At 37.5% G+C, this 25389-nt stretch overlaps 1 protein-coding gene across 1 annotated transcript in view; it reads right to left on the reverse strand.

The window, feature by feature from the left end:
- The window catches only part of LOC128026731 (1-acyl-sn-glycerol-3-phosphate acyltransferase epsilon), a 75360-nt gene extending 50416 nt beyond the window's left edge, over positions 1-24944 (reverse strand). The window contains exons 1-5 of the mRNA XM_052613999.1: positions 24150-24944; positions 22998-23067; positions 21674-21789; positions 21438-21527; positions 3874-3964 (exon numbers count right to left, since the gene is read on the reverse strand). Of these exons, the coding sequence (XP_052469959.1) occupies positions 3874-3964; positions 21438-21527; positions 21674-21789; positions 22998-23067; positions 24150-24368 (586 nt within the window). The 5' untranslated portion in view covers positions 24369-24944. The remainder of the gene's footprint in view (positions 1-3873; positions 3965-21437; positions 21528-21673; positions 21790-22997; positions 23068-24149) is intronic.
- Between the last annotated feature and the right edge of the window lie 445 nt (positions 24945-25389).

Raw genomic sequence — 25389 nt, forward strand, 5'->3', positions numbered from 1 at the left:
GGTGAGTTGGAGCGCAGACAGAAGGCAAAAGGGCCAACAAGTGCTAAGCATCTCTCGGGGAACTCCTTCAAGACTGTTGGAAGACCATTTCAGGTGACTAGCTACTTTGAAGAACCTAGAATATGACATTTTCAGTTGTTTCACACTTTTTTGTTATGTATATAATGTATATAATATAATTAAATATAAATGTGTTAATTAATAGTTTTGATGCCTTCAGTGTGAATCATGAAAATAAAGAAAACTCTTTGAATGAGAAGGTGTGTCCAAACTTTTGTCTGTACTGTATATATATATATATATATATATATATATATATATCTATATAGATATATATAGATATATATATATACTAGGGGTGTAATGATACGCGAATTCGTATTGAACCATTCGGTACGAGGCTTTCGGTTCGGTACGCATTATGTATACCGAACGGTTCATTGAGTGTGTTTTATGTTGAATGTGCCTGTATCTGCATGATGGCCATCTATCTGAGTGCAAATCAGCTCGCTATTATTGTGTAATCATGGCTATCAATGTAAACGCCATCTATATGAACAGAGTTTGATTTATTGACTTTATGGCACATTTATTTGATTACCATCTCTATAACAGGCCATCAGCACATCAGCATGTATTTGCATTGTAATTCATTGTAAAGGCTGTATGTCTAGCAAACACAGGATGTTCTGTAATTGACATACAAAGTTAAATCTTTTTTATTTTTCTTACTCAAATAATTCTTATTGTATTTTTCTTGTGCTCAAATAAATCACTTGTATGATTTTTAAGTTTCTGTTTATAATTTTATAGTAAAAAAAAAAAACAGTGGTATGTTTAATGACTAAAATAGTTTGTAGAACCCTTCAATACAGTTAGTAAATATTTTTTATATTCGTGGGGGGGGGGGGGGGGTGCTAGAAATTGGTTGCATGAATCTCATATATCATGGTATGTTCTTCAGATTTCAAATATAAACTCATGAGGCATGTGACTTTCAAACCATCACTTTTCTACATTGCTACAGGACTGATTTCATGTATTTTTTTAGGGCTGTCAAAAATAGCGCGTTAACTATGTTAATTCGTTGTTTGTTGTTAATTACATCAAATTTTTTAACGCATTTCACGCATGCGCAGTGTGACAAATTATTCAGCTCAGGAAAGTCTTGTCGATCTCAGAATTCTCAAGATAGTAAAAAACAGCGGTGAGCGCCGCAACGAAAACACAGAAGAAGCTTAAGGTTTTACCCCAGTTACTCTCAAATACATTCATGCCAAGCTCGATAAACAGAGACGACTTTGGTAGGTGATACGCTGGAGCTTCTTCCTGTTACAGTGTCCTGTGTTTCACACTGCGCATTCGCAGAACGCATACATGCAATGCAGCGAACATTACAGCTATTTGGGAAAGAATATGCATTTTTACTTGGTTTTACTGGCACTTGAAGCCTTCAGAACGTGAAAATATCGATCCTAAAGTATTGTGGCAGAGCAAATGAACATCTCCCAAAAACAAGAGTGCCTTTTATGTTATGGCGGCGTACGTTTGTGTTTCTGAGTTCATTCTTTCGAGTTTCTCTATGCATATTTTCATATTCTCTTACACTATCTGTAGTTAAATGGCATGGTTTGATATAGTGCTCAGGTAAACTTGATTAAGTAAATGTTAAACTTTTGAAATTCAGAAAAAAGAACCACATATTGATGAATCAATACATGAAAATTATGGATCTGTGTCCAGTTATTTATCTTTTGGTATGCATTTCAGAAAAAAATGGTTAGGATTCAGGTGTAATTGCAAATAGTGATTAATCATGATTAATCCACTGAAAATTATGATTAATTTGATTAAAAATTTGAATAATTTGACAGCCCTAGTATTTTTATATCAAATAAAAAAAGTGTTTAACACACTGAAGTAAGGACTATGTGAAATTTTAATTTAGGTAGGGCATTTTCAGCTGTGAGTCCCAGTGGTGGACAGTAACGGAGTACCTTTTCTTCGTTACTGTACTTAAGTAAATTTTTCAAGTATCTGTTCTCTACTGGAGTAGTTTTATTTTGAGTAACTTTTACTTTTACTCCAGTACATTCCAAAGCATAAGATCGTACTTTTAACTTAACTACATTACATACAACATATCGTTACTCCCTATAATATATCACATGCTCCGACACGCAGAAGCATGTCTGATTCATCATGAATGAACTGAGTCTTTTAAAAATAAACTTTTAAATCGAATCGCAAATCTCACAAAACGATTTGTTTATGAATTAGAATTATCCGATTGCAGCTGTTCAGGAGTCGACCACTCACTGATTCAAAGAACCGTTTAGTGCGAGTCTCCAGAGCTAAGAACCGGGAGATCTTGTGAGCGTGCGTGCGTCTAATGTTGCTAAAAGTAAGTTATTAATGTCCAAATTTAGGATTAATTATTGTAACTGAAAATCATATTTAGGTCAAAATTGGCAGTTGTTTTGGAACTAAATCCGCTGTAAAGAGTGATCTATTTAAGCCCACTGAAATGCTCGAGTGCAGACGATGCAGACACATCAATCAGCGTCTCTGTGTTTTAGGTAAAAAAAAAAAAAAAAAAAAACATTAAACTAACACAGATTAAATAAAATTACTCATGCATGTTCAAATTCCCTGCCGTAATATTAACAGTTTTATTAAAATGCTACCATGTTCTATGTGAAGTCTGTTTTTATATTGTTTATCAACAGTAACGCTATTTTATTTTATATTTTATATTAACGTTGTTTGGATTAACTAGACTAGTACTGAAAATAAGTAAATATTGTTAGCTGATGCTAACTGTCTAGCTAACAACTTGCTTGTGCTAACTTGAGGTAATTTTTATAAATAATGTCCAAATATTTTTATTCAACAACCTATATATATATATATTATATAAAGATTACATCTGGGGAGAAAAGAAAGGATGTGATGTTCAGAACATGGTAACTAGTAATTGTGATGCACCCCGTTTGGCCAGGGGTGTTTTTACACCACAGACAAGGTTAGAGAAGGAAAAAATCATTATGAAAATATAATTATATTTTCCTTCAAATGTTCTTCCTAACTTCAGGCCTTATTATCATGTCATATATAACTGTAATGTTCTGTAAAACAAAACTTTAAAATACTTTGTTCTTACTGGTGAAAATCAGATGGTCATCTCTGTTTTCTCTCAGGTACATCACAGTGTAAGCTTCACAGTTAACATCACTCTCATCAACATCCATATCAACAACAAAAATATATCTTGACTCCATAATAGTAGTTATTTTGGAAAAAATCCCAGGTATTTTGAGCAGTAGGATTATAAAAAAAAAATGTGGTAGTATAAAATTGAATTAAGTAGCCTATATAAAATTGCAAACATCTATCTTTCAGTACTTTTTTACTTAAGTACATAAAAAATTGAGTACTTTTGTACTTTCACTTGAGTAAAATTGAAAAAGGAGTACTTTTACTTTTACCGGAGTAATATTTTACTATACGTATCTGTATCTTTTACTCAAGTACTTGATTTGTGTACTGAACAGGTTTATCAAAATGTCATAACTGGATCTTCAAGTGAAATGAGTTTTATCAGATGACATATGCAGGACTTCTTTAACAGTCTGCTTAAACCTAGCATCTGCTTCCATTTATCTGACTTTACTTATGAATTTAATGACCAAATCTCAAAATCCAATCAACAACATTAAAAATTATGCATAAAACCTTCCAATAGAAAACTCTCTTCCCTATTTTTTTTCCCCCAATAACCGGTTACACTCAGATGTACCTCACAATATTACAAAATTACTTTAATACAGACATACATATCTGAAGGGTGGCTTTATAGAGAAGAAACAATACCTTCTTTAGCAGCAAAAGCCTGACTGTCATTAATAATTCTCTGGAGCTCAGGGTTGTAGCGTGTTCCCTCTGGAAAGATGACAAGATACATCTGTACAAAAAAAAAAAAAAAAACAGACAGTTAAATAGAATGTTACTAAATTATGAGTCTATCACAGCCCTGGGACAATGATAGATTCTAAAATAGGCATTTCTCAGTTCTGTCATGGAGTGAAAATACAAAACTTGTGAATATCAAATACGGGGAGCAACAGAGAACTCATTTATCCCCCTTGTTTATGGAACAGAAAGGGCTTGGCTCCAACCCATAGTTAGGGATGGGTATCGTTAAGGTTTTAACGGTATTACTACTCTTACTACTGCTTAACAGTGCAGTACTTTAAGGGTATTCTTATCGGTACTTTGTGTTGTGTGTGTGTGCGTGTGTTTTTTAAGAACAAGTTGAGAACAGAATTAACATTTCTTTATTTTTTTAATGTAAAATTAATAAAACAATTAGCGCAAGACAGCCATGTTTGAACAAATCTATTATACAAAAAACAAATGAATGTAAAACAAATGAAATAAACTATATTTTTATAAACAGAACTTCCACTAAGGTTAGCAAACCAGGGAGATTTTACATTTATTTTAAATGACATGAACAACGTTGATTCAACATGATTTTAGCATACATAACGTACCTGATGTAGATGGGGCAACAACCAGAAACGAGCTAGCTAGGCAGTCGAAAACTTTGCATTTCTCTGTCTGCACATAATGCACTTTTGAAAGATGCTTTGACATGCGTTTCTGCCCTTACATGCAAAAATGTTGTTGCACTTATGACAACGAGTGTTGTCTGCATCAACTCCAGTGAAGTATAACCACACTTTGGAACATTTTGCTCACGTTTTGCTCTCTCCGCCATCATCACTCTTTGTATTAAGCGGGAGTTTTCTAATTGTTATGCCTGTACCGCGCTCGGTCTTGTTGTGTGTGTGTGTGACTGAGGCCGGTGACACACTGGCTGCGTGGCGTAATCGTGGAGTTTCTGCTGCGTGTCAGTTGAGTGGCGACTGCTTCGCATTTTCTTTGTCTTTACACACCAGAATCGTGCCTGACACGGCGCTGGCGCGCTGCTGCTGCTATAGGTGACATAGAGGAAGGCCACCGACAGACCAGGCTCTTCTTCATAACAACAATATCTATACTTCATGTTGAGTATAAAGCCTACTGAAAAAGGACACAGTCAACAGTATTGACAGCAAAATAGATTTATTTGAAAATCGATAATTAATTTCTTTTTTTAAATTACATTATCTGAATATATGTCAACCTATAGACTTTCAAACATCAAAGTGTCATGAATTAATATGTATTTGTGTACAAAATTAAAAATGGACACGCCACGCAGCTAAGACTTGCTAAGCTAAGCTTGTGCCACGCATCCAGTGTGTCGCCGGCCTGACAGACAGCCTCCGCAGCGCGCATGAGAGATCTCACAGACACATGTCTTAATAATATTGCAAATTAGAAATGTTTGGTAAGATAAAATGTGCACGATAACATTATTAATAATCACTTTTTATGGTTTTGTGCTGCTTTATAAAAAAAAAAAAAAAAAAAAAAAAAAAAAAAAATCCAAAACAACATTTTACAAATATTTACTTAACACTGAACATTTTTTGTACATTCTAGCAGACAATATACAAACAAAGCACAATTTAACTTAAAATTAATTAATTAAAAGTTGTATTTATATTTTTTTGTCCATTTTTAAGGCTTGAATCAGATTTTTTATGGTACAAATAAATGCAGGCTTGATGAGCAGAAGAGACTTCTTTTAAAACATATAAGATATTGCAGATCCCGATTTGAACACTATGTGTATTATTGTTGTATTTATTGACAGACTGATAAGACCAACACTGTAAACCAAACATTTGTACTTTCTCTAACATGCATATTTTGGATACACAGTTCAATTAAGGTCCTCTGAAAAATGGAAAAATCTAAAAATGGTAAATACCACGGTTCTCTTTTTTTTTGTTTTTTTGTTGCAGTATTCAAATTTATAGGAGCATTAAAAAGTTATAAAAATAAACTCCATTATAATGCTCATTAATATCCAAGTGCTAGCCACGCTTATGCTTACGATTAACTACATATACACTAACGGCGAGGTTTATTCCAATCAGACATTCAAATTGAAATATGGTATAATATTCATAACAGAAGCTCTTAATATCCATCCATCCATCCATCATCTTCCGCTTATCCGGGGCCGGGTCGCGGGGGCAACAGTCTAAGCAGAGATGCCCAGACTTCCCTCTCCCTAGCCACTTCCTCCAGCTCTTCCGGGGGGACCCCGAGGCGTTCCCAGGCCAGCCGGGAGACATAGTCCCTCCAGCGTGTCCTAGGTCTTCCCCGGGGCCTCCTCCCGGTGAGACGTGCCTGGAACACCTCCCTGGGAAGGCGTCCAGGAGGCATCCGAAATAGATGCCCGAGCCACCTCAGCTGGCTCCTCTCGATGTGGAGGAGCAACGGCTCTACTCTGAGCTCCTCCCGAGTGACCGAGCTTCTCACCCTATCTCTAAGGGAGCGCCCAGCCACCCGACGGAGAAAGCTCATTTCGGCCGCCTGTATCCGGGATCTTGTCCTTTCGGTCATGACCCACAGCTCATGACCATAGGTGAGAGTAGGAACGTAGATTGACCGGTAAATCGAGAGCTTTGCCTTACAGCTCAGCTCCTTCTTCACCACGACAGACCGGTACAGCGACCGCATTACTGCAGAAGCTGCACCGATCCGTCTGTCAATCTCACGTTCCATCCTTCCCTCACTCGTGAACAAGACTCCAAGATACCTGAACTCCTCCACTTGAGGCAGGAACTCTCCACCAACCTGAAGTGGGCAATCCACCCTTTTCCGACTGAGAACCATGGCCTCGGACTTGGAGGTGCTGATTCTCATCCCAGCCGATTCACACTCGGCTGCAAACCGTCCCAATGCACACTGAAGGTCCTGGTCTGAGGATGCCAACACGACAACATCATCCGCAAAAAGCAGCGACGAAATCGTATGGTCCCCAAACCGGACACTCTCCGGCCCTTGGCTGCGCCTAGAAATTCTGTCCATAAAAATTATGAACAGAACCGGTGACAAAGGGCAGCCCTGCCGGAGTCCAACATGCACCGGGAACAGGTCTGACTTACTGCCGGCAATGCGAACCAAGCTCTTGCTCCGGTCGTACAGGGACCGAACAGCCCTAAGTAGGGAGCCGCCGACCCCATACTCCCGGAGCACCCTCCACAGGATGTCGCGAGGAACACGGTCGAATGCCTTCTCCAAGTCCACAAAACACATGTGGACTGGTTGGGCAAACTCCCATGAACCCTCCAGCACCCTGGAAAGGGTATAGAGCTGGTCCAGTGTTCCACGACCGGGACGAAAACCACACTGTTCCTCCTGGATCCGAGGTTCCACTATCGGCCGAATTCTCCTCTCCAGTACCCTGGCATAGACTTTCCCAGGGAGGCTGAGAAGTGTGATCCCCCTATAGTTGGAACACACTCTCCGGTCCCCCTTCTTGAAAAGAGGGACCACCACCCCGGTCTGCCAGTCCAGAGGTACTGTCCCCAACCGCCATGCGATGTTGCAGAGGCGTGCCAGCCAAGACAGCCCCACAACATCCAGAGACTTGAGGTACTCGGGGCGGATCTCGTCCACCCCCGGTGCCTTGCCACCGAGGAGCTTTTTAACTACCTCGATGACTTCAGCCCGGGTGATGGACGAGTGCTCCTCCGAGTCCCCAGCCACTGCTTCCTCAACGGAACACAAGTCGGTGGGATTGAGAAGATCCTCGAAGTATTCCTTCCACCGCCCGACGATATCCCCAGTTGAGGTCAACAGGTGCCCATCTCTACTGTAAACAGTGTTGGTAGGGCACTGCTTCCCCCTCCTGAGGCGTCGAACAGTTTGCCAGAATCTCTTCGAGGCCAACCGATAGTCCTTCTCCATGGCCTCACCGAACTCCTCCCAGGCCCGAGTTTTTGCCTCCACGACTACCCGGGCTGCAGTCCGCTTGGCCTGTAATTGGCCTCAATTACAGCTCTTAATATTTAAAATGTAATTGAAACTTAGCTGCTTGAACATATTTTGTTAGTTTGATGCATTTTCTCCTCTTGAGGTTTTGCCACTGCTTTTATGAAGAGGTTATGGAGGTAAATCAGTAGCTAAACTTGAGAGGTTGTTGATCTGAATGTGAGAACGTGTCATATTAATATTAGTATTTTTAAGTTGAAATTTACACTCACAGCTCTGATGTGAAAAACTGAATCTTTCACCCTTGTTTTGAATTGGAAGTTGCACATTAATAGCTACAAATGTGTAAAATGACATTCACACAAAGAAAATAAAAGACACGAATTTTTACAATATATTTTCTTTTGCACTTTACTTCTATTTCGCTGCACAATGTCAAGTAGGCATTTACAACCTCTCAGATCTGGCTGTACAAGCTCCAATATTAGGGCTTTGACTTTTGCTACTCCTTTTACGATATCCCTGTTGCAAATCTCACTTGTGCACTTGTATATGCAGATGCATTAACTAGGTAAACCTTGCCGCTGTTATCTCTGACTTGCTTAGTTGAGGTCACTTCATCTACAGTGATATCATTGACTTGATTGCAAATAAATGCAAATACATAAATAAAATCTAACTGAACAGAGATGACATCACTGAATTCAATGATGAACTGTCATTTTGCATTATTGACGCACAGTTTTCCTAATGAATGTTGTTCAGTTGCTTTGACGCAATGTATTTTGTTTAAAGCGCTATATAAATAAAGGTGACTTGACATGTGAGATAGCAGAACCAGGGGTGGGGCTTTGATGACATATTAAGACAATTTATTGGTCGATGCCTGACCAATGAACAACACCAGCCATCTCAACTTGCCAAGAAAGAAATATGTTTTTTAGTGTATCAGTTGTTTGTAAAAAAACTGCAAACTATTTTTACTAAATATCTTTATTCAGTAAATATTAGCAAATGTTATATTTTAAATGGTCCTTCATGGATCATAATTATTGCCCATATTATTTATTATCATAATCTCTTCAAATTAACGAAACCGAACTGCTGATCAATGCTGCTTAAAAGTTGCCGATTTGATTCCTTGTTGTCTTTCAAAGGACACTGTCTGTGAGTTTGCCTTACTGTGCGATTATTCTGTGATCGCGCCGATTCTCTCTCATCCTCTATCGCTCATTCTCTCTCTCTCTCTCCCGCATTTTGATTCAGTTATGTCTTGTATTTGTTTACTGTCTGTATTGTTGTACGTATGATTTATAGTTTGATGTATTATTAGTTCAATTATTAAAATCCAATATATATTCATGATTGCTTCTGTCTAAAATGCTCACATCACGAGTAAATGAAATGTTTGATCTTAAGCTACAAAGCTCTTTACTTTTCAATAATTGAAATTTCATAAGGATAGGAGAATGGTTTCATGGCCAGAAACAATTTTTCCTGGAATTATAAGAAGTGATAACTTATTGAAAGTATATTGAAAGTTGATAAGTTAATCTTATGGCCGTTTGCTGGACAAACCACTGTTTGATTTGCGGTAATTCATAGCAAGAGATATCACTATAATTGATATGAAGAATGGAATACTGACATATTGAGTAAATTACAGTGCCTTGTAATGAGTTATTGATATATACAATTTACCTATTTTTCATCTTCAAAAATTTTAATGTAACTTTCATATGATATATATATATATATATATATATATATATATATATATATATATATATATATATATATATATATATATATATATATATATATATATATATATATATTAATCATATTCCTGATTAATTATTAAAATTCCCTATATCATTTGAGTTAATTTTAATGAACAACCCAGTGCGGCTACAAAGCAAAAGGATATACAACATATGAAAGATGTTGCATTATTTGTCTACCACAAAATACCTGAATGGCAAGAAGAGTGCAGTATCTTAAAAAAAGAATATTCAGTGAATATAGTTGTGCAGTGTTTTACAAATAACTGCTACATATACATAAAACTAATTTCTTTCTTGGCAAGTCGCAATGACTGGTGTTGTTCACTGGCTAGGCATCGACCAATAAAATGTCTTCATTCACACCAAAACTTTCCCCTCATCTCTTATCTCTCACATCTGTATATATGAGTTTACAAGTGAGTTTTGCAACAGGAATACTCCAAGAGGTGTAGCAAAATTCAAAGCACTAGGATTTGAACTTGTACTGCAAGATCTGAGAGGTTGTAAGTGCCGACTTGACGTTGTGCAGCGAAACCGAAGCAAATTGCAAAAGTAAACATTTCATAAACATTCGTGCAAATGTAATTTTCTTTATGTGAATGTAATTCTACAGCAACCTCGAGTTTAGCTACTGATGTTCCTCCATAAAACTCACCATAAAAGCAGTGGCAACCTCAAGAGGAGGAAACGTATCAAGTCAAGTCACCTTTATTGATATAGCGCTTTAAACAAAATATATTGCGTCAAAGCAACTGAACAACATTCATTAAGAGAACAGAGTGTCAATAATGCAAAATGATAGTTAAAGGCAGATCATCACTGAATTCAGTGATGTCATCTCTGTTCAGTTAGATGATGTCTGTGCATTTATTTGCAATCAAGTCAACGATATCGCTGTAGATGAAGTGACCTCAACTAAGCAAGTCAGAGATGACAGCGGCAAGGAACCGAAACTCCACCGGTGACAGAATGGAGAAAAAACCTTGGGAGAAGCCAGGCTCAGTTGGGGGGCCAGTTCTCCTCTAACCAGACGAAACCAGCAGTTCAGTTCCAGGCTGCAGCAAAGTCAGAAGAATCATCTGATTCCTGTGGTCTTGTCCTGGTGGTGCTCTGAGACAAGGTCTTTCAGGGGATCTTTATCTGTGGCTCTAGTTGTCCTGGTCTCCGCTGTCTTTCAGGGCAATAGAGGTCCTTTCTAGGTGCTGATCCACCATCTGGTCAGGATACGTACTGGATAAGGGTGACTGCAGTGACCCTCTGATCTGGATACAGACTGGATCTGGTGGCTACGGTGACCTCGGAATAAGAGAGAAACAGACAAATATTAGCGTAGATACCAATGATGATGTAGCAAGTACATAGGGTGTTTTGGGAAGTTCTCCCGGTTCCGGTTTACCTAATTAATGCAGCCTAAAAATCCTTTAACGGATTTGGATATTAAAAGCATATTAGTATGTTATGTGTTAGCCAGGTTAAAGAGATGGGTCTTAAATCTAGATTTAAACTGAAAGAGTGTGTCTGCCTCCCGAACAATGTTAGGTAGGTTATTCCAGAGTTTAGGCGCCAAATAGGAAAAGGATCTGCCGCCCGCAGTTGATTTTGATATTCTAGGTATTATCAAATTGCCTCAGTTTTGAGAATGTAGCGGACGTAGAGGATTATAATGTAAAAGGAGCTCATTCAAATACTGAGGTGCTAAACCATTCAGGGCTTTATAAGTAATAAGCAATATTTTAAAATGTATATGATGTTTGATAGGGAGCCAGTGGAGTGTTGACAGGACCGGGCTAATATGGTCATACTTCCTGGTTCTAGTAAGAACTCTTGCTGCTTCATTTTGGACTAGCTGTAGTTTGTTTACTAAGTGTGCAGAACAACCACCCAATAAAGCATTACAATAATCTAACCTTGAGGTCATAAATGCATGGATAAACATTTCTGCATTTGACATTGAGAGCATAGGCCGTAATTTATATATAGATATGGAAAAATGCAGTTTTACAAATGCTAGAAATGTGGCTTTCTAAGGAAAGATTACAATCAAATAGCACACCTAGAATTTAGCAGTAAGAAATTATTCACTCCGCCCAAGCAGCCACTGCGCACGAGTAACGTTAGCTGTGCTCCTACGCCTAGTGAGAATATAGTTCCCATATTTATACGATTAAAAATGGTCTCTGTCTCATATAGCCTTGTTATTTTTACACGCTGTGACTATACAGATCACAAAATGTAAATAGGAAAATGTTTGCATTATTTTGTCACTTATTGGGATTACTATGCTAACAGTATCCATTTACATCCAGTCTTTGTGCTAAGCTAGGCTAGCGGTGGGTGCCTCAAATAACACTTACAGAACGCACCGAAATGAATGAATCTAACTCTGGGGGATACTGTGAATTAGCTTAAGTCCCAAAAAGTCGAAGTGTTCCATTAATGCCAACAAAGTGTTCAAGTCTATGCAAAAGAATGTTGTAGTCAATTGTGTCAAACGCAGCACTAAGATCCAATAAAATCAATAGAGAGATACACCCACGATCAGATGATAAGAGCAGATAATTTGTAACTCTAAGGAGAGCAGTCTCAGTACTATGATACGGTCTAAATCCTGACTGGAAATCCTCACATTTACCATTTTTCTCTAAGAAGGAATATAATTGTGAGGATAATGTTATATTTAGCACCATTACTTCAAATGAGTTATACTTGAAGCCTGCCCTCTGAGGAATCCTGAAAACGTTGTTATAAATTGAAGCAACACCTCCCCCTTTGCCGCGGTTCATATTTATAACAGTAATCTGGGGGGGGTGGACTCATTTAAAATATTGAATCATCAGGTTTTAGCCAGGTTTCTGTCAAACAGAGCACATCTATATTATGATCAGTGATCATATTATTTACAAAAAGTGTTTTCGTAGAAAGGGATCTGATATTCAATAAGCCAAGCTTTATCATTTGTTTATCCATATTCCTTCTGTTTTTTATTTGTTGAACCTCAATTAAATTGTTTAACTTAACTTGGTTTTGGACGTTTTTTGTATTTTCTAGTTCGGGGAACATACACAGTCTCTATAGTGATTTCTAGGTGAAAGAGTCTCAGTGTGCTGAGAATTAACTGACCTCTGTGACGTGAGGCAGCTAGCAGATGATAGGTTTAGCCAGTCTGTCTGCTTCTTGACCTGGGCCCCAGTTAGTCAAGTATAAACTCTAATACTATTTGCCATATTTCTAGAGAGAATAGCGGTGCCACCCCAGGAGGGATGAAGACCATCTCTTTTCAACAGGTCAGGTCTGCCCCAAAAGCTCGTCCAATTGTCTATGAAACCTATGTTATTATGTGGGCACCACTTAGACATCCAGCCATTGAGTGATGACAATCTGTTATGCATCTCGTCACCACGGTAAGTAGGAAGGGGACCAGAGCATATTACAGTGTCTGACATCGTGCTTGCAAGTTCACACACCTCTTTAATGTTATTTTTAGTGATCTCCGACTGGCGAAGTCGAACATCATTAGCGCCGGCATGAATAACAATCTTACTGTATTTACGTTTAGCATTAGCCAGCACTTTTAAATTTGCCAAGATGTCAGGTGCTCTGGCTCCTGGTAAACATTTGACTATGGTGACTGGTGTCTCTATATTCACGTTCCGTAGAATAGAATCACCAATAACTAGAGCACTTTCATCAGGTTTCTCAGTGGGTGCATCACTAAGTGGGGAGAACCTGTTTAATGTTTTGATTGGAACAGAAGAGCGGTGTTTTGACCCACAACTACGCTGCCTCAATGTACCCCAGTTGCCCTGCTGCAGGGGCTTTGTTGCCGGAACCGAACAATGTACAGGAATCCCTGAGCTAGACGCATCCAAAGCCGTATTTAGAGCACTAACATTCTTACTGTCCTCAATTAAAGTTTGGAAGCATGTCTCTAATTCTGAAATCTTCTCTTTCAGCCTAGCTAAATTCCTGCATTTATCACATGTGAATCCCTCATCTGCGACAGAGATAGATAGACTGTACATGTGACAAGAGGTGCAAATAACAATAGCAGGAGAAGCCGTTACTCACCGTGCTTGATGAAATATTCTTACTGCTGCTGTTTGATGAACTTGTGAAAAACTGGAGTGAGAGAGAGGAGATGAGAAAAGAAAACAGCAATATGTTCGAATGAAAACGCTAATGACAAGCTAACGAATGCTAACGTTTTGCAGGTGTACTGCACTCACGGATAGAAAATAATAGTGAACGATTAAAATTAATCTGATAAGATTGATCGATAACATCAGAAATATGGTGTGAATTAAGTTATATTTTATCACTTTAAAAAACAGAGAGTGATAGTAAGATAAAGATTCTAGAAATAAAAACAGTTACACGGAGCTACGATTAGCTACAGAAGGCCAACAGGAAGTAGAGAAACACTGTCCAACAGCGACACCCGCAGTCAGGGAGTGGATAATCAAACTTACAAAACAAGTTCAAGCAGGTAGGTTTCAGTTACATTTTAAATATTAAGCTTCTGTTATGAATATTATTCCATTTTTTTTATTTGAATGTCTGATTGGAATAAACATCGCCGTTAGTGTACATGTAGTTAATCATAAGCATAAGCGTAGAAATGCTAATATAATGAGCATTATAATGAATTTTATTTTTAAAACTATTTAATGCTCCTATAAATTTTATTACTGCAAAAAAAAAAAAAAAAAAAAAAAAACTAAAATAAACAAGAGAAAAAAATGGCCAAATATGTTCAGAGGAGGATTCCCCGTTAATCAAGCTCCAGGGATAAAATAAATTAATTTTGGAGGGGTAAAGTTTTCATTCCAGGGGCTAAATATCTCGTTATTGGGGTAATTTTTCAACCCACAGACATGAAAAACAACCCGCTCCAACAACGTTAAAGTCCTTCGGATGAGACGTTAAACCGAGGTCCTGACTCTCTGTGGTCATTAAAAATCCTAGGATGTCTTTCGTAAAGAGTAGAGGTGTGACCTCGGCATCCTGGCTAAATTCGCCCATTGGCCTCTGACCATCATGGCCTCCTAACAATCCCCATATCCGCTGATTGGCTTCATCACTCTGTCTCTTCTCCACCAGTAAGCTGGTGTGTGGTGGGCGTTCTGGCGCACTATGGCTGCCGTCGCATCATCCAGGTGGATGCTGCACACTGGTGGTGGATGAGGAGATACCCCTTGACTATGTAAGCGCTTTGAGTGTCTAGAAAAGCGCTATATAAATGTAAAGAATTAAAGTAGCCCAATTCCACTGGAAAACCATGGATTTGGCAACACTGGAAGAGCATATCTTTCAGATATAGAACCACACACACACCGTGTGGGAAATATTTATTTGATCCCCTGCTGATTTTGTAAGTTTGCCCTCTTAAAAAGGGCGGCAGTGGCTCAGTGGTTCATGTAGGTTGGTGGTTCAATCCCCGGCTCCACCTGACCAAGTGTCGAGGTGTCCTTGAGCAAGACACCTAACCCCAGCTGCTCCCGACGAGCTGGATGGCGCCTTGAATGGCTGACACCGCAGTCGGTGTGTGAATGAGTGTGTGAATGGGTGAATGTGAGGCAAATTGTAAAGCGCTATGGATGGCCATGTGGTCTGCTGAAAGCGATATATAAATGCAGTCCATTTACCATTAAAAAGAAACTAAGGGTCTGTATTTTATTGGTGGGTTTATTTTAATGGATAGAGACTTGTGATGAGGCTCTTCTCTTTAGGTTTTCATTTAGTTATGAGTGAATTCTTTCTAGAAAAAGAGCAGGAAAAAATAACATGCAAATGTCTCCGAGTCGGCAAAAGCTATGAAAAGATTGACACACTATCTCACAAAGTATGATGACACACCCTGCAGAAGTGACATGCATAGTTTTTGTCACAACTAGAATTACCTACTGTAGCCAAAGCAAAATAAATGCATTTAACCTTTTCCAAGGCCCATATTTAAAAAATAGAGACTTCTGGAAACCCAAACTCTGGTCTTAGGTGAGACCAAGTGAATCATTTCGGATCCAAAAAAAACCCCAAAATGTTCTGGTGTTGCTGGAGGAGGAGTAGAGTGAGAAGTGCTCGGTACCCACAGTGACATTTAGTGGTAGTAAAACTTTTATATAGGGATGAATGAGTTCAAAAGGTGTGAGGGAGTTGTACTGTATCTTATCAATGCTGCTATGAATTCATACACTACTGAGCAACCCTCCACTTATTCCCTGCATTATTGGGCATTATTTTTTTTCAACATGACTATGAATATATTCATTCTCCCAAGGTGAAAATCCTTCAGTGGACATGCATTTCACCCAATCTTAACGCTCTTGAGCAGCTGTGGGGGATTCTGTAGACCAGAATTTATCCAGGAGTTAAACAGGACAGGTGTGAAAACGTCATGAACTTGTACACTCTTATAGTATACGTTACTTCGAATGATTCATTCGCGAACCGGATATCCAAACTGCTTTTTTTAAAACTCTCTCTCACAACAGACACGGAAGAGAAGACAATGTTGAATAAAGTCACAGTTTTTGCTATTTTTGGACAAAAATGTATTTTCTAAAAAATTCTAACTGACCCTCTGATGTCACATAGACTACTTTGATGATGTTTTTCTTACCTTCCTGGACATGGACAGTTTACCGCTCACACAGCTTCAATGGAGGGACTAAGAGTTCTCTGACTAAATCTAAAATATCTTAAACTGTGTTCCAAAGATAAATGGAGATCTTATGGGTTTGGAACAACATGAGGGTAAGTTATTAATGACATAATTTTGCTATTTGGGTGAACTAACCCTTTAAGGATATGTTTAAGTGGACCCAGCCCCACCTTCCCCCATTATTCTGTTTAACTACTTAGTAGTAACTACTGTCAGCCAGGATATCAAATGGAAGTTTAACATCAGCTTTCTAATTACAAAAGCACAGCAGAGGATGCACTTCCTGAGGCAGCTGAATAAGTTTAACCTACTAAAGACAATGATGGTTCACTTCTACACTTCCATCGAGTACATTCTCACCACCTCCATCACAATCTGGTATGATGCCGACACTACCAAGGACAGAGGCCAACTGAAGTTTGGGTAGCACTTTATTTTACAGTCCTGTTCCTCATTTACATACTATGTACGTATTATAGTAATTACAATAACTATGTAATAACAAGGTACTAACCCTGAACCTACCCATAAACCTAACCCTACCCATGTAGTTACCTTGTATTACAGAACTTTCTTAGATAAATACACTGGAAGTACACTATAAGCACATGTAAGTACACGTACTGTAAAATAAAGTGCAATCCAGCTGGAGGGGGTTGGGGTTTGGGGGTTGTTCTGTTTAGCTGTGGGGGTTGAAATAAAGGTGTCAATCTCTTGCTCTTTCATATGGAGAGTGTCTGATGAGCATTTCAAACTTGCAGGTTTAGGCAAAGTGTATGTCTTAGGACAAATTCCTTGTTTTGTTTGGCTTTTGCAATTCTTGCAAAGGCATACAGAGAATTTAATTACAATATAACATGGTTTTGATTTTCTCAGGTGCCTCTGAGAGAGAGAGAGAGAGAGAGAGAGAGAGAGAGAGAGAGAGAGAGAGAGAGAGAGAGAGAGAGAAAGAAACTGGCCGAAAGATATGCTCATCTGCCAAAGATATAAAAGCTTTGATTCGTAATGTGCTGCTTTGTTTTAATTGTATACAATAATTCTGCGGTCACTTTGGAAAATAATAATGTCATTATTGGGCAATTCCAGCATTATTGACACAACATTCTGTCAAAACCAAAAAAAGTTCTAACAGAATGTTATGTCCAGACATCAGAAAGTATCCATCTTTAAAAGTGTTTTATAGGCTATTTTAGATTTGGGTAATACACACATGCTTGACAAAAAAGACCTGAGTGCTTGGGAGACAACATATTTTGTAGACTTTCTGTAATTTACAATGCACAAACCAGAAGCAACCATATCGGCAAAATGGAGAATGGTTGGCCACTATCAAAAAAATAAAATAGGCATTTAAATTTAATTTTACATTTTTGTTTTTCAGAGGAAAGATCAATGTTAAAGGGGTCATATGATGCTACAAAAAATAGCATTATTTTGTGTATTTGGTGTAATGCAATGTGTTAATGTGATTTAAGTTAAAAAAAAAAACATTATTTTCCGTATAATATTCATTACTGTTTCTCCTCTATGAACCGCCTTCTGAAGCACGTTGATTTTTACAAGACTCATCATTTTGAAAAATCGAGGTGTATCCAGTGCATTGAGATTGGCTGAATATCTCAAGCGTGTGACGGAAATGTTACGCCCCTTAACATATGCTATCTCTGAATAACTCCGTATATTGCTTTATTTCTACTCAGAGGGAGTGTAAGGCACGTTTATAAACCAAATAACTTAAGTATTGGAGACTCGAACCTCTTCAAACAATTCACCTCAATTTGGTGAATTGGTTCGGCCGGTTCACTACGAAGATCCGGTTAAATAGAAAAATTTGTTCACGATCCGGACATCAGACGAGACAAAACCAATAAAGCTTGGATATCTTCTTCAGTCCATTTGAGTTTTGATGGTTTGCCTTTTAGCAGTGACGCTGGGGGGGGTGGGGTGAGGGTGCCCAGCCCCAGCCCATAAAATCGACAATACATGATATTATTGTGCATGGATAGAGCAGGAGAGAGACTATTTGTTCTTGTCATAGCCTAGCTATTTAGGGTTTTAAACCATGCAGGTGTGCGGGAGAAAGCCTATGGAATCACAAATAATAAAAAAAAAAAAAATACTTTCAAACATACTGATAAACTAACATTAAATATAAAAATACTGTATTAAAAACAGCTAGTTCATATATAGTCGGACGCAACTGTCATATTGTGTGCCCTGTGACAAATTCGCCGCATCTGCGCACAGAAGTTATCAGTCTAAATATTCTGCAAAATCAGTCAACGGTGAAATTCAATAGCAGATATCATTTAAAGTGCAACAGTTTAACAATAATATTGGACATAAACGAAAACCTTAAATATCAAGTATTCAAAACAGGTAAGTTCATATATTTGGAGTAAAGTTGAATTGAACTGATGCATCAGTCACAAAGCACTCCGGACCGCGCCCCATGACGAGCCCGACGCACCACCGAAGAAACGAGAATGAGATGTATTCTAACATAACTGTGGCACTAAACTCAGTTTAAAATATTGCACATATATAGGCCATTCAGATATCTTGTTAAAGTGCAATGAAATACCTTAGATCTGCAGACGATGTATACTCAACTAAAGGATTATTAGGAACACCTTACTAATACTGTGTTTGACCCCCTTTCGCCTTAAGAACTCCCTTAATTCTACGTGGCATTGATTCAACAAGTTGCTGAAAGCATTCTTTAGAAATGTTGGCCCATATTGATAGGATAGCATCTTGCAGTTGATGGAGATTTGTGGGATGCACATCCAGGGCACGAAGCTCCCGTTCTACCACATCCCAAAGATGCTCTATTGGGTTGAGATCTGGTGACTGTGGGGGCCAATTTGGTACAGTGAACTCATTGTCATGATCAAGAAACCAATTTTAAATGATTCAAGCTTTGTGACATGGTGCATTATGCTGCTGGAAGTAGCCATCAGAGGATGGGTACATGGTGGTCATAAAGGGATGGACATGGTCAGAAACAATGCTCAGGTAGTCCGTGGCATTTAAACAATGCCCAATTGGCACTAAGGGGCCTAAAGTGTGCAAAGAAAACATCACCCACACCACATGTTCTCATTCTGACTCTACCACCTGAATGTCTCAACAGAAATCGAGACTCATCAGACCAGGCAACATTTTTCAAGTCTTCAACAGTCCAATTTTGGTGAGCTTATGCAAATTGTAGCCTCTTTTTCCTATTTGTAGTTGAGATGAGTGGTACCCGGTGGGGTCTTCTGCTGTTGTAGCCCATCTGCCTCAAGGTTGTGAGTGTTGTGGCTTCACAAATGCTTTGTTGTATACCTCGGTTGTAACAAATGGTTGTTTCAGTCAAAGTTGCTCTTCTATCAGCTTGAATCAGTCGGCCTATTCTCCTCTGACCTCTAGCATCAACAAGGATTTTTTCCCCCACAGGACTGCCGCATACTGGATGTTTTTCCCTTTTCACATGGCACCAACAACCTTGCCACGCTCAAAATTGCTTAAATCACATTTCTTTCCCATTCCGACATTCAGTTTGGAGTTCAGGAGATTGTCTTGACCAGGACCACACCCCTAAATGCATTGAAGCAACTGCCATGTGATTGGTTGATTAGATAATTGCATTAAACTGAACAGGTGTTCCTAATAATCCTTTAGGTGAGTGTATGTCTGTTTGTAGATGGTGACTTTGTAGCAGCCAAAACTATGTATTTTGCATGCATCACATTATAGTGTGGTGTGCCCTTTAAGAGACTGATCACTTAACTTATAACGCACACTATGTGGTAATGATGTAGCAGGACTACGTGAGAACCACTATGGATGGTTCGCTCTGCCGCCTTGTTATTATTTTGTTTTTACTTTATTTGTAACGCCAAGTTAAAGAGTTAATCTCTCATGGATGAGAAGAGCCTGTTGCCGTGTACCAGCCATTAAATGTGTGGGACACCAACTCCTTGTTTTCTATCTCTTTTATTTCATGGATTTAACGAGTTATCAGAGTCAAAGCATTATGACTTTTGGGCATGCGTGCATGTGTATGTGTGAAATGCGGTGCCGAAGTGGAATAGTTGGGCAGTTTGATAGCCTAATTATAATAGGCCGCCAAATAAAAATAATAATTATTATAAATAATAATAATAATAATATTAATAAAATACTGGATAAAAACCCATACACGAAATTTGTAAATAGTTACCAACGTAGCCTAGATTAGGCCCAGACTCCTAAGTATAAAATGTAAATTTGTTAACCCACAGTAAGAAATTAAGCAAACATTACACATTTTAACGCTTGCTGAATGTTTAAAAAAAAAAAAAACACGTGCAAAAAAATTAAGTTTGTGAGAGGAAAAAATATATATATGTCATGTATAAGTTGCATTTTATTACATTCAAAAACAATAACAGCAGGCTTAATAATGTTATAATGTACTATCAGGATGTTTTTAGTTCCCTTCACTTTACAACAAATCCTTTAAATTTAACAAATTTATCAGAACAGAACAATAATTCTGAATGGCTGCGCTGTTTCTAATGAATATGTGCGCATGAGGCACCAGAGCGATCAAACATTAAATGCATAATTCAAAAATGCTAAGTATTAGCTATTTGAAAAATCAAGAATAATAACAGAGTTAATAAAAATTATTTCTAAATGCTGGACCATTCATTTCGCTCCGCATATACACACCTTATATGTAATAGCTTAAATAACAATAACATGCATAAGAGCCTTTGTGTAAAGGTCTTTTCATTTTTTATGTGTAGACTGTAGCCTAAGACTATCCCACGTTTTGAAATGAACTCACTGTACATTTTTTATGGTTTTTAACGATGTTACAATGTTATATTATAATGTTATTGTTGTTTTACTTCTTCCTTTCATCTCCTTTACAAACCAAAATTTTACAATTACATTCAGTTGGCAATCCGTCCCATTTCTGCCACCTGGTGGTTGTTTCACTAATGATTTCGCGACTGACTTGCTGCGGTATTACCCATTCTGGTTGTCCATGTGTACATGTGTCAAGCACTGCTTTCTAGATTTTAAATCACTTAGTGCTATAGATATATACTCACAGGTGTGCCCAGTTTGGTCTGAAATGATAATTTCTTTTTCATGGCTTTCTCATCAAAGTTGGCACTTCTCTTCACATACACACCTCCATGCTGTGAATAACATCAACCATAGTCATAAACATATAACTGGTCCTATTAAATGCAACACAAGCAGAATACACTTGTGTAAATGGTTTATAAAATCATTCAATAAACATTCATGAGATCTAAAGTTTTAAATTAGATATGTAAACTACCTGTGAGAAATACCATCCATACAAAGGAAGCCACTTCAGACCATCTTTCAGGACATATCTTACGTGTCCAAGTGCATTTTGTCGGATGGCTAACATGTCAGCAATAATCCAATCAGCTACAACAAAGAAAACAACCCTTACCAAATGGTACAGTGATGGTGTCACATACCATGATAAACAGTGAGGTACCATAGTATTTATTTACCTAAATGATACATATAAAAAATAAAAATAAAAATACATTACACATTTGTGACCCTAGGCCACAAAACAAGTTTTAAGTCGCTGGTGTATATTTTTAGAGATAAAAATTGAGCCAAAAAAAAAATAAAATAAAAAAACCTGTATGGGTCAAAATGATTGATTTCTCTTTTATGCCAAAATCATTAGGATAGAGTAAAGATCATGTTCCATGAAAATATTTTGTAAGTTTCCTACTGTTAATATATCAAAACGTAATTTTTGCTTAGTAATATACATTGCTAAAAATTCATTTGGACAATTTTAAAGGCGATTTATTTATTTTTTTTGCACTCTTATATTCCAGATTTTCAAATACTTGTATCTTGGCCAAATATTAACCATACATCAGTCTAGAGCTTATTTATTCAGCTTTCATTTGATGTATAAATCTCAATTTCAAAAAATTGTCACTTAAAACTGGCTCTGTGGTCCAGGGACATAGGTATTAACACATTTTGGAGCATAAATACTAGGGCTGTGCAAAACATCGAATGCAATTTTCATGCACATCTCATCAGTAAAGATGCTCCCTTAATTAGAAGTATATCTCCAGCACGTGTGTTTGGATCAGGGTTGCCAGATTTTCACAACAAATCCTGCCCAGTTGCTTCTCAAAACTAGTCCAATCGCGCTTTCAGGAGGTTCCCCGATAAAAATTGCTTCCCGGGGTTACAATATAAGTGTTTTAGCAGGGTTGCCTTGGTAAAATTTGCATTTTAGGTGCTAAATATCACGTTATTTGTATTGGGGTCGCTTCCACCCGCGGACATGAAAAACAGCCACAGAAAATGCAAATTTTCCCAAGGCACCCCTTACAAAAAAAATTATATTTTAACCCCTGGAAGCAATCTTTATCGGGAAACCTCCTGGAAACGCGATTTGGCTAGTTTGGACTAGTTTCAAGAAGCAACTGGGCAGGATTTGTTGTGAAAACCTGGCAACCCCTGAACACACGTGCTGGAGATATACTTCTAATCACAGGAGCATCTTTACTGATGATATGCGCATGAAAATCGCATTCAATTTTTTGCACAGCCCTAATAAATACTGTACTGTACATTTACAAAGCATTGAGACTTACTTGTTGATTGATGGTTTGACATGTAAACCACATTCTCCTTCTTCTTTGGCATGTCCCCATAAATTACAATCTGGACAGATTTTTATATGAACATTTCAATACATTAGACAACAATAATAATATAGTTAGAATGAACAGGACTTACAAGATAGTACTGCCTGAAAAAGGGCCTAGTTTCCAGTTGTATAGTAAATGGAACAAAGCTGTTTGTTCAGTAAGTATTTTAAGTATATGTATTTTATGCCCTTAAAGGTGCAGTAAGTGATATCTGGCAAACACTGCTTATAAATGAAATCAACACCCAAACAAATACACCACATAGCCAAAACACACACAACCCTCTATTGTTTTGCCCCAAAAAAGTAGTGGACACACATCTTTAAAACCCTGCACAGCTGTGCACATACATATGTGAGAATGAATACATGCATGCATACATAAACACACACACAGACACACGTGTGATATATATATATATATATATATATATATATATATATAATTGATAATGGGGTGTTAAATTATTGAAAAATAATGTACGCCAAAGGTTTAATGTGAAGCAGACTGAAAGAAAAGCTTTTAAAAATTATTTTAGCATTAAAGTTGCAGAACAGCACTGACAAGTATATCTGCTTGTGTATGCATGTTTGTGAGTGTGTGTCTGTAGCATGTGGTGCTTACAGAGAGAGAGAGAGAGAGAGAGTGGGAGAAATAAATCTGGCTTGACATACAGAATGTATTTTTCGATTTTTATCCTACTATTACTCATATATTTTTGCTTGGCCAGTGTATTTTGTAGTTTATATAATGATCTTCAGTGATATTGACCATTCATACCATTTTTGTTAGGCAGTGTGTGTGAAATGTTTAGTTTAAGATAAACATAAAAATAGAAGAGATGCTGGTTTTCAAAACAAATGGCATTAAAACAATAATTTGATAATTGAACGCACGAAGCACTATTTTTAACCACAATTTAATGACTTATTAATGACTTTTATATGCCAATATATCCTAGACACGTAACAAGGGGTGCCGTATTGTTTTTAGTTCGATAAAACATTCAAAAGTAACATGTAATTAGTGAAGGAAAAGATGTAAAAAAGTAAACGCACTAAAGTTAAAAAAGATAAAAGAAAAAGTAATACTGACCTCCACTCCCGTATAGTTCTCAAAGAAGAAGAGGACCATACTCTGATACACTGAATATGCACGGTCATCCACAGTGTGATAGAGTCTGGACGGCAGCACATTAGACAGCAGCCTCCAGACGCTCCAGGACAGCAGATAAGCAGGAGCGGTGCCCAGCATCACTGCCGCTGGAAGCCAGTACCGCAACGAGTAAGTGTGCACGACCAGAGACAGCAGCATTTTCAATGGAAAACCAAAATGACTCGAGCGAAACTGATCCTTCTAGACACCTGCAACTCAAATTATGTCAGTCTTCCTGGTGATCCTGACCGACAAGCATCGATCTTTTCGCCCAATTCAGACGGTTTTAATTATTAATCGCACAATAATTGTGCAAATAATCTCGGCAGAGGAGCTTAAAAAAGTTAAAGCAAATTTCACGCTGCTAGTCTTCCGGAAATTTCCTCCAGGTTTAATGCAGCGCACTTCCTGTAGTTCTAGTCTAATCAGGCACAATTCATAAAACCCCAACATTAAACAGACATAAACTGTGCTGCTACACCTTACGCAAACTAACGTTACACTAAATGTTCCTTTGTACTAGCTACTTAAAAAAAAGACTAGAAGTAGATGCAAATTTCTCCAGAGGACAAGCACAGAGAGTAATTTTACAACTCCCTCATTTATAACAAAACAACATATAAACAAACGCTATGTTTTACAAATACATCCGGCTAGATTGCTCGCTCTCAAAAGTCACACATGATTTCCAGACTCCATGTTTCCGTGTCATAAGCCGCAGGCTCGTATCATGCTCGCTGATTGGCTGAAGCACTAGTTCCGGTGTTACGCCATTTCGATGAAAGGTCTTTGCCTAAACGAAGACAGCAAAAAAAAAAAAAAAAAAAAAAAAAAAAACTTCAAGTACACACTGCATTCCTATGGAATGCCAAGTCTGCCAAAAGAAAAAATAAATAAATACATAAATAAATATACAAATAAATGTAAAAAAGAATATATATATATATATATATATATATATATATATATATATATATATATATATATATATATATATATATATATATATATATACATACATAGAAAAGCAAAAAAAAAAAAAAAAAAAAACGAAAATAAATAATTATTTATACATTTATTTCCTTACTTATGTATACATTTATTTTTTCCCATATTTATTTTTTTCTTTTATTTATTTATACATTTATTCATTTATACATTTATTTATTTCTACATTTAT

Source organism: Carassius gibelio, chromosome A13 (genome assembly GCF_023724105.1).
Source record: "Carassius gibelio isolate Cgi1373 ecotype wild population from Czech Republic chromosome A13, carGib1.2-hapl.c, whole genome shotgun sequence".
Lineage (NCBI taxonomy): Eukaryota > Metazoa > Chordata > Actinopteri > Cypriniformes > Cyprinidae > Carassius > Carassius gibelio.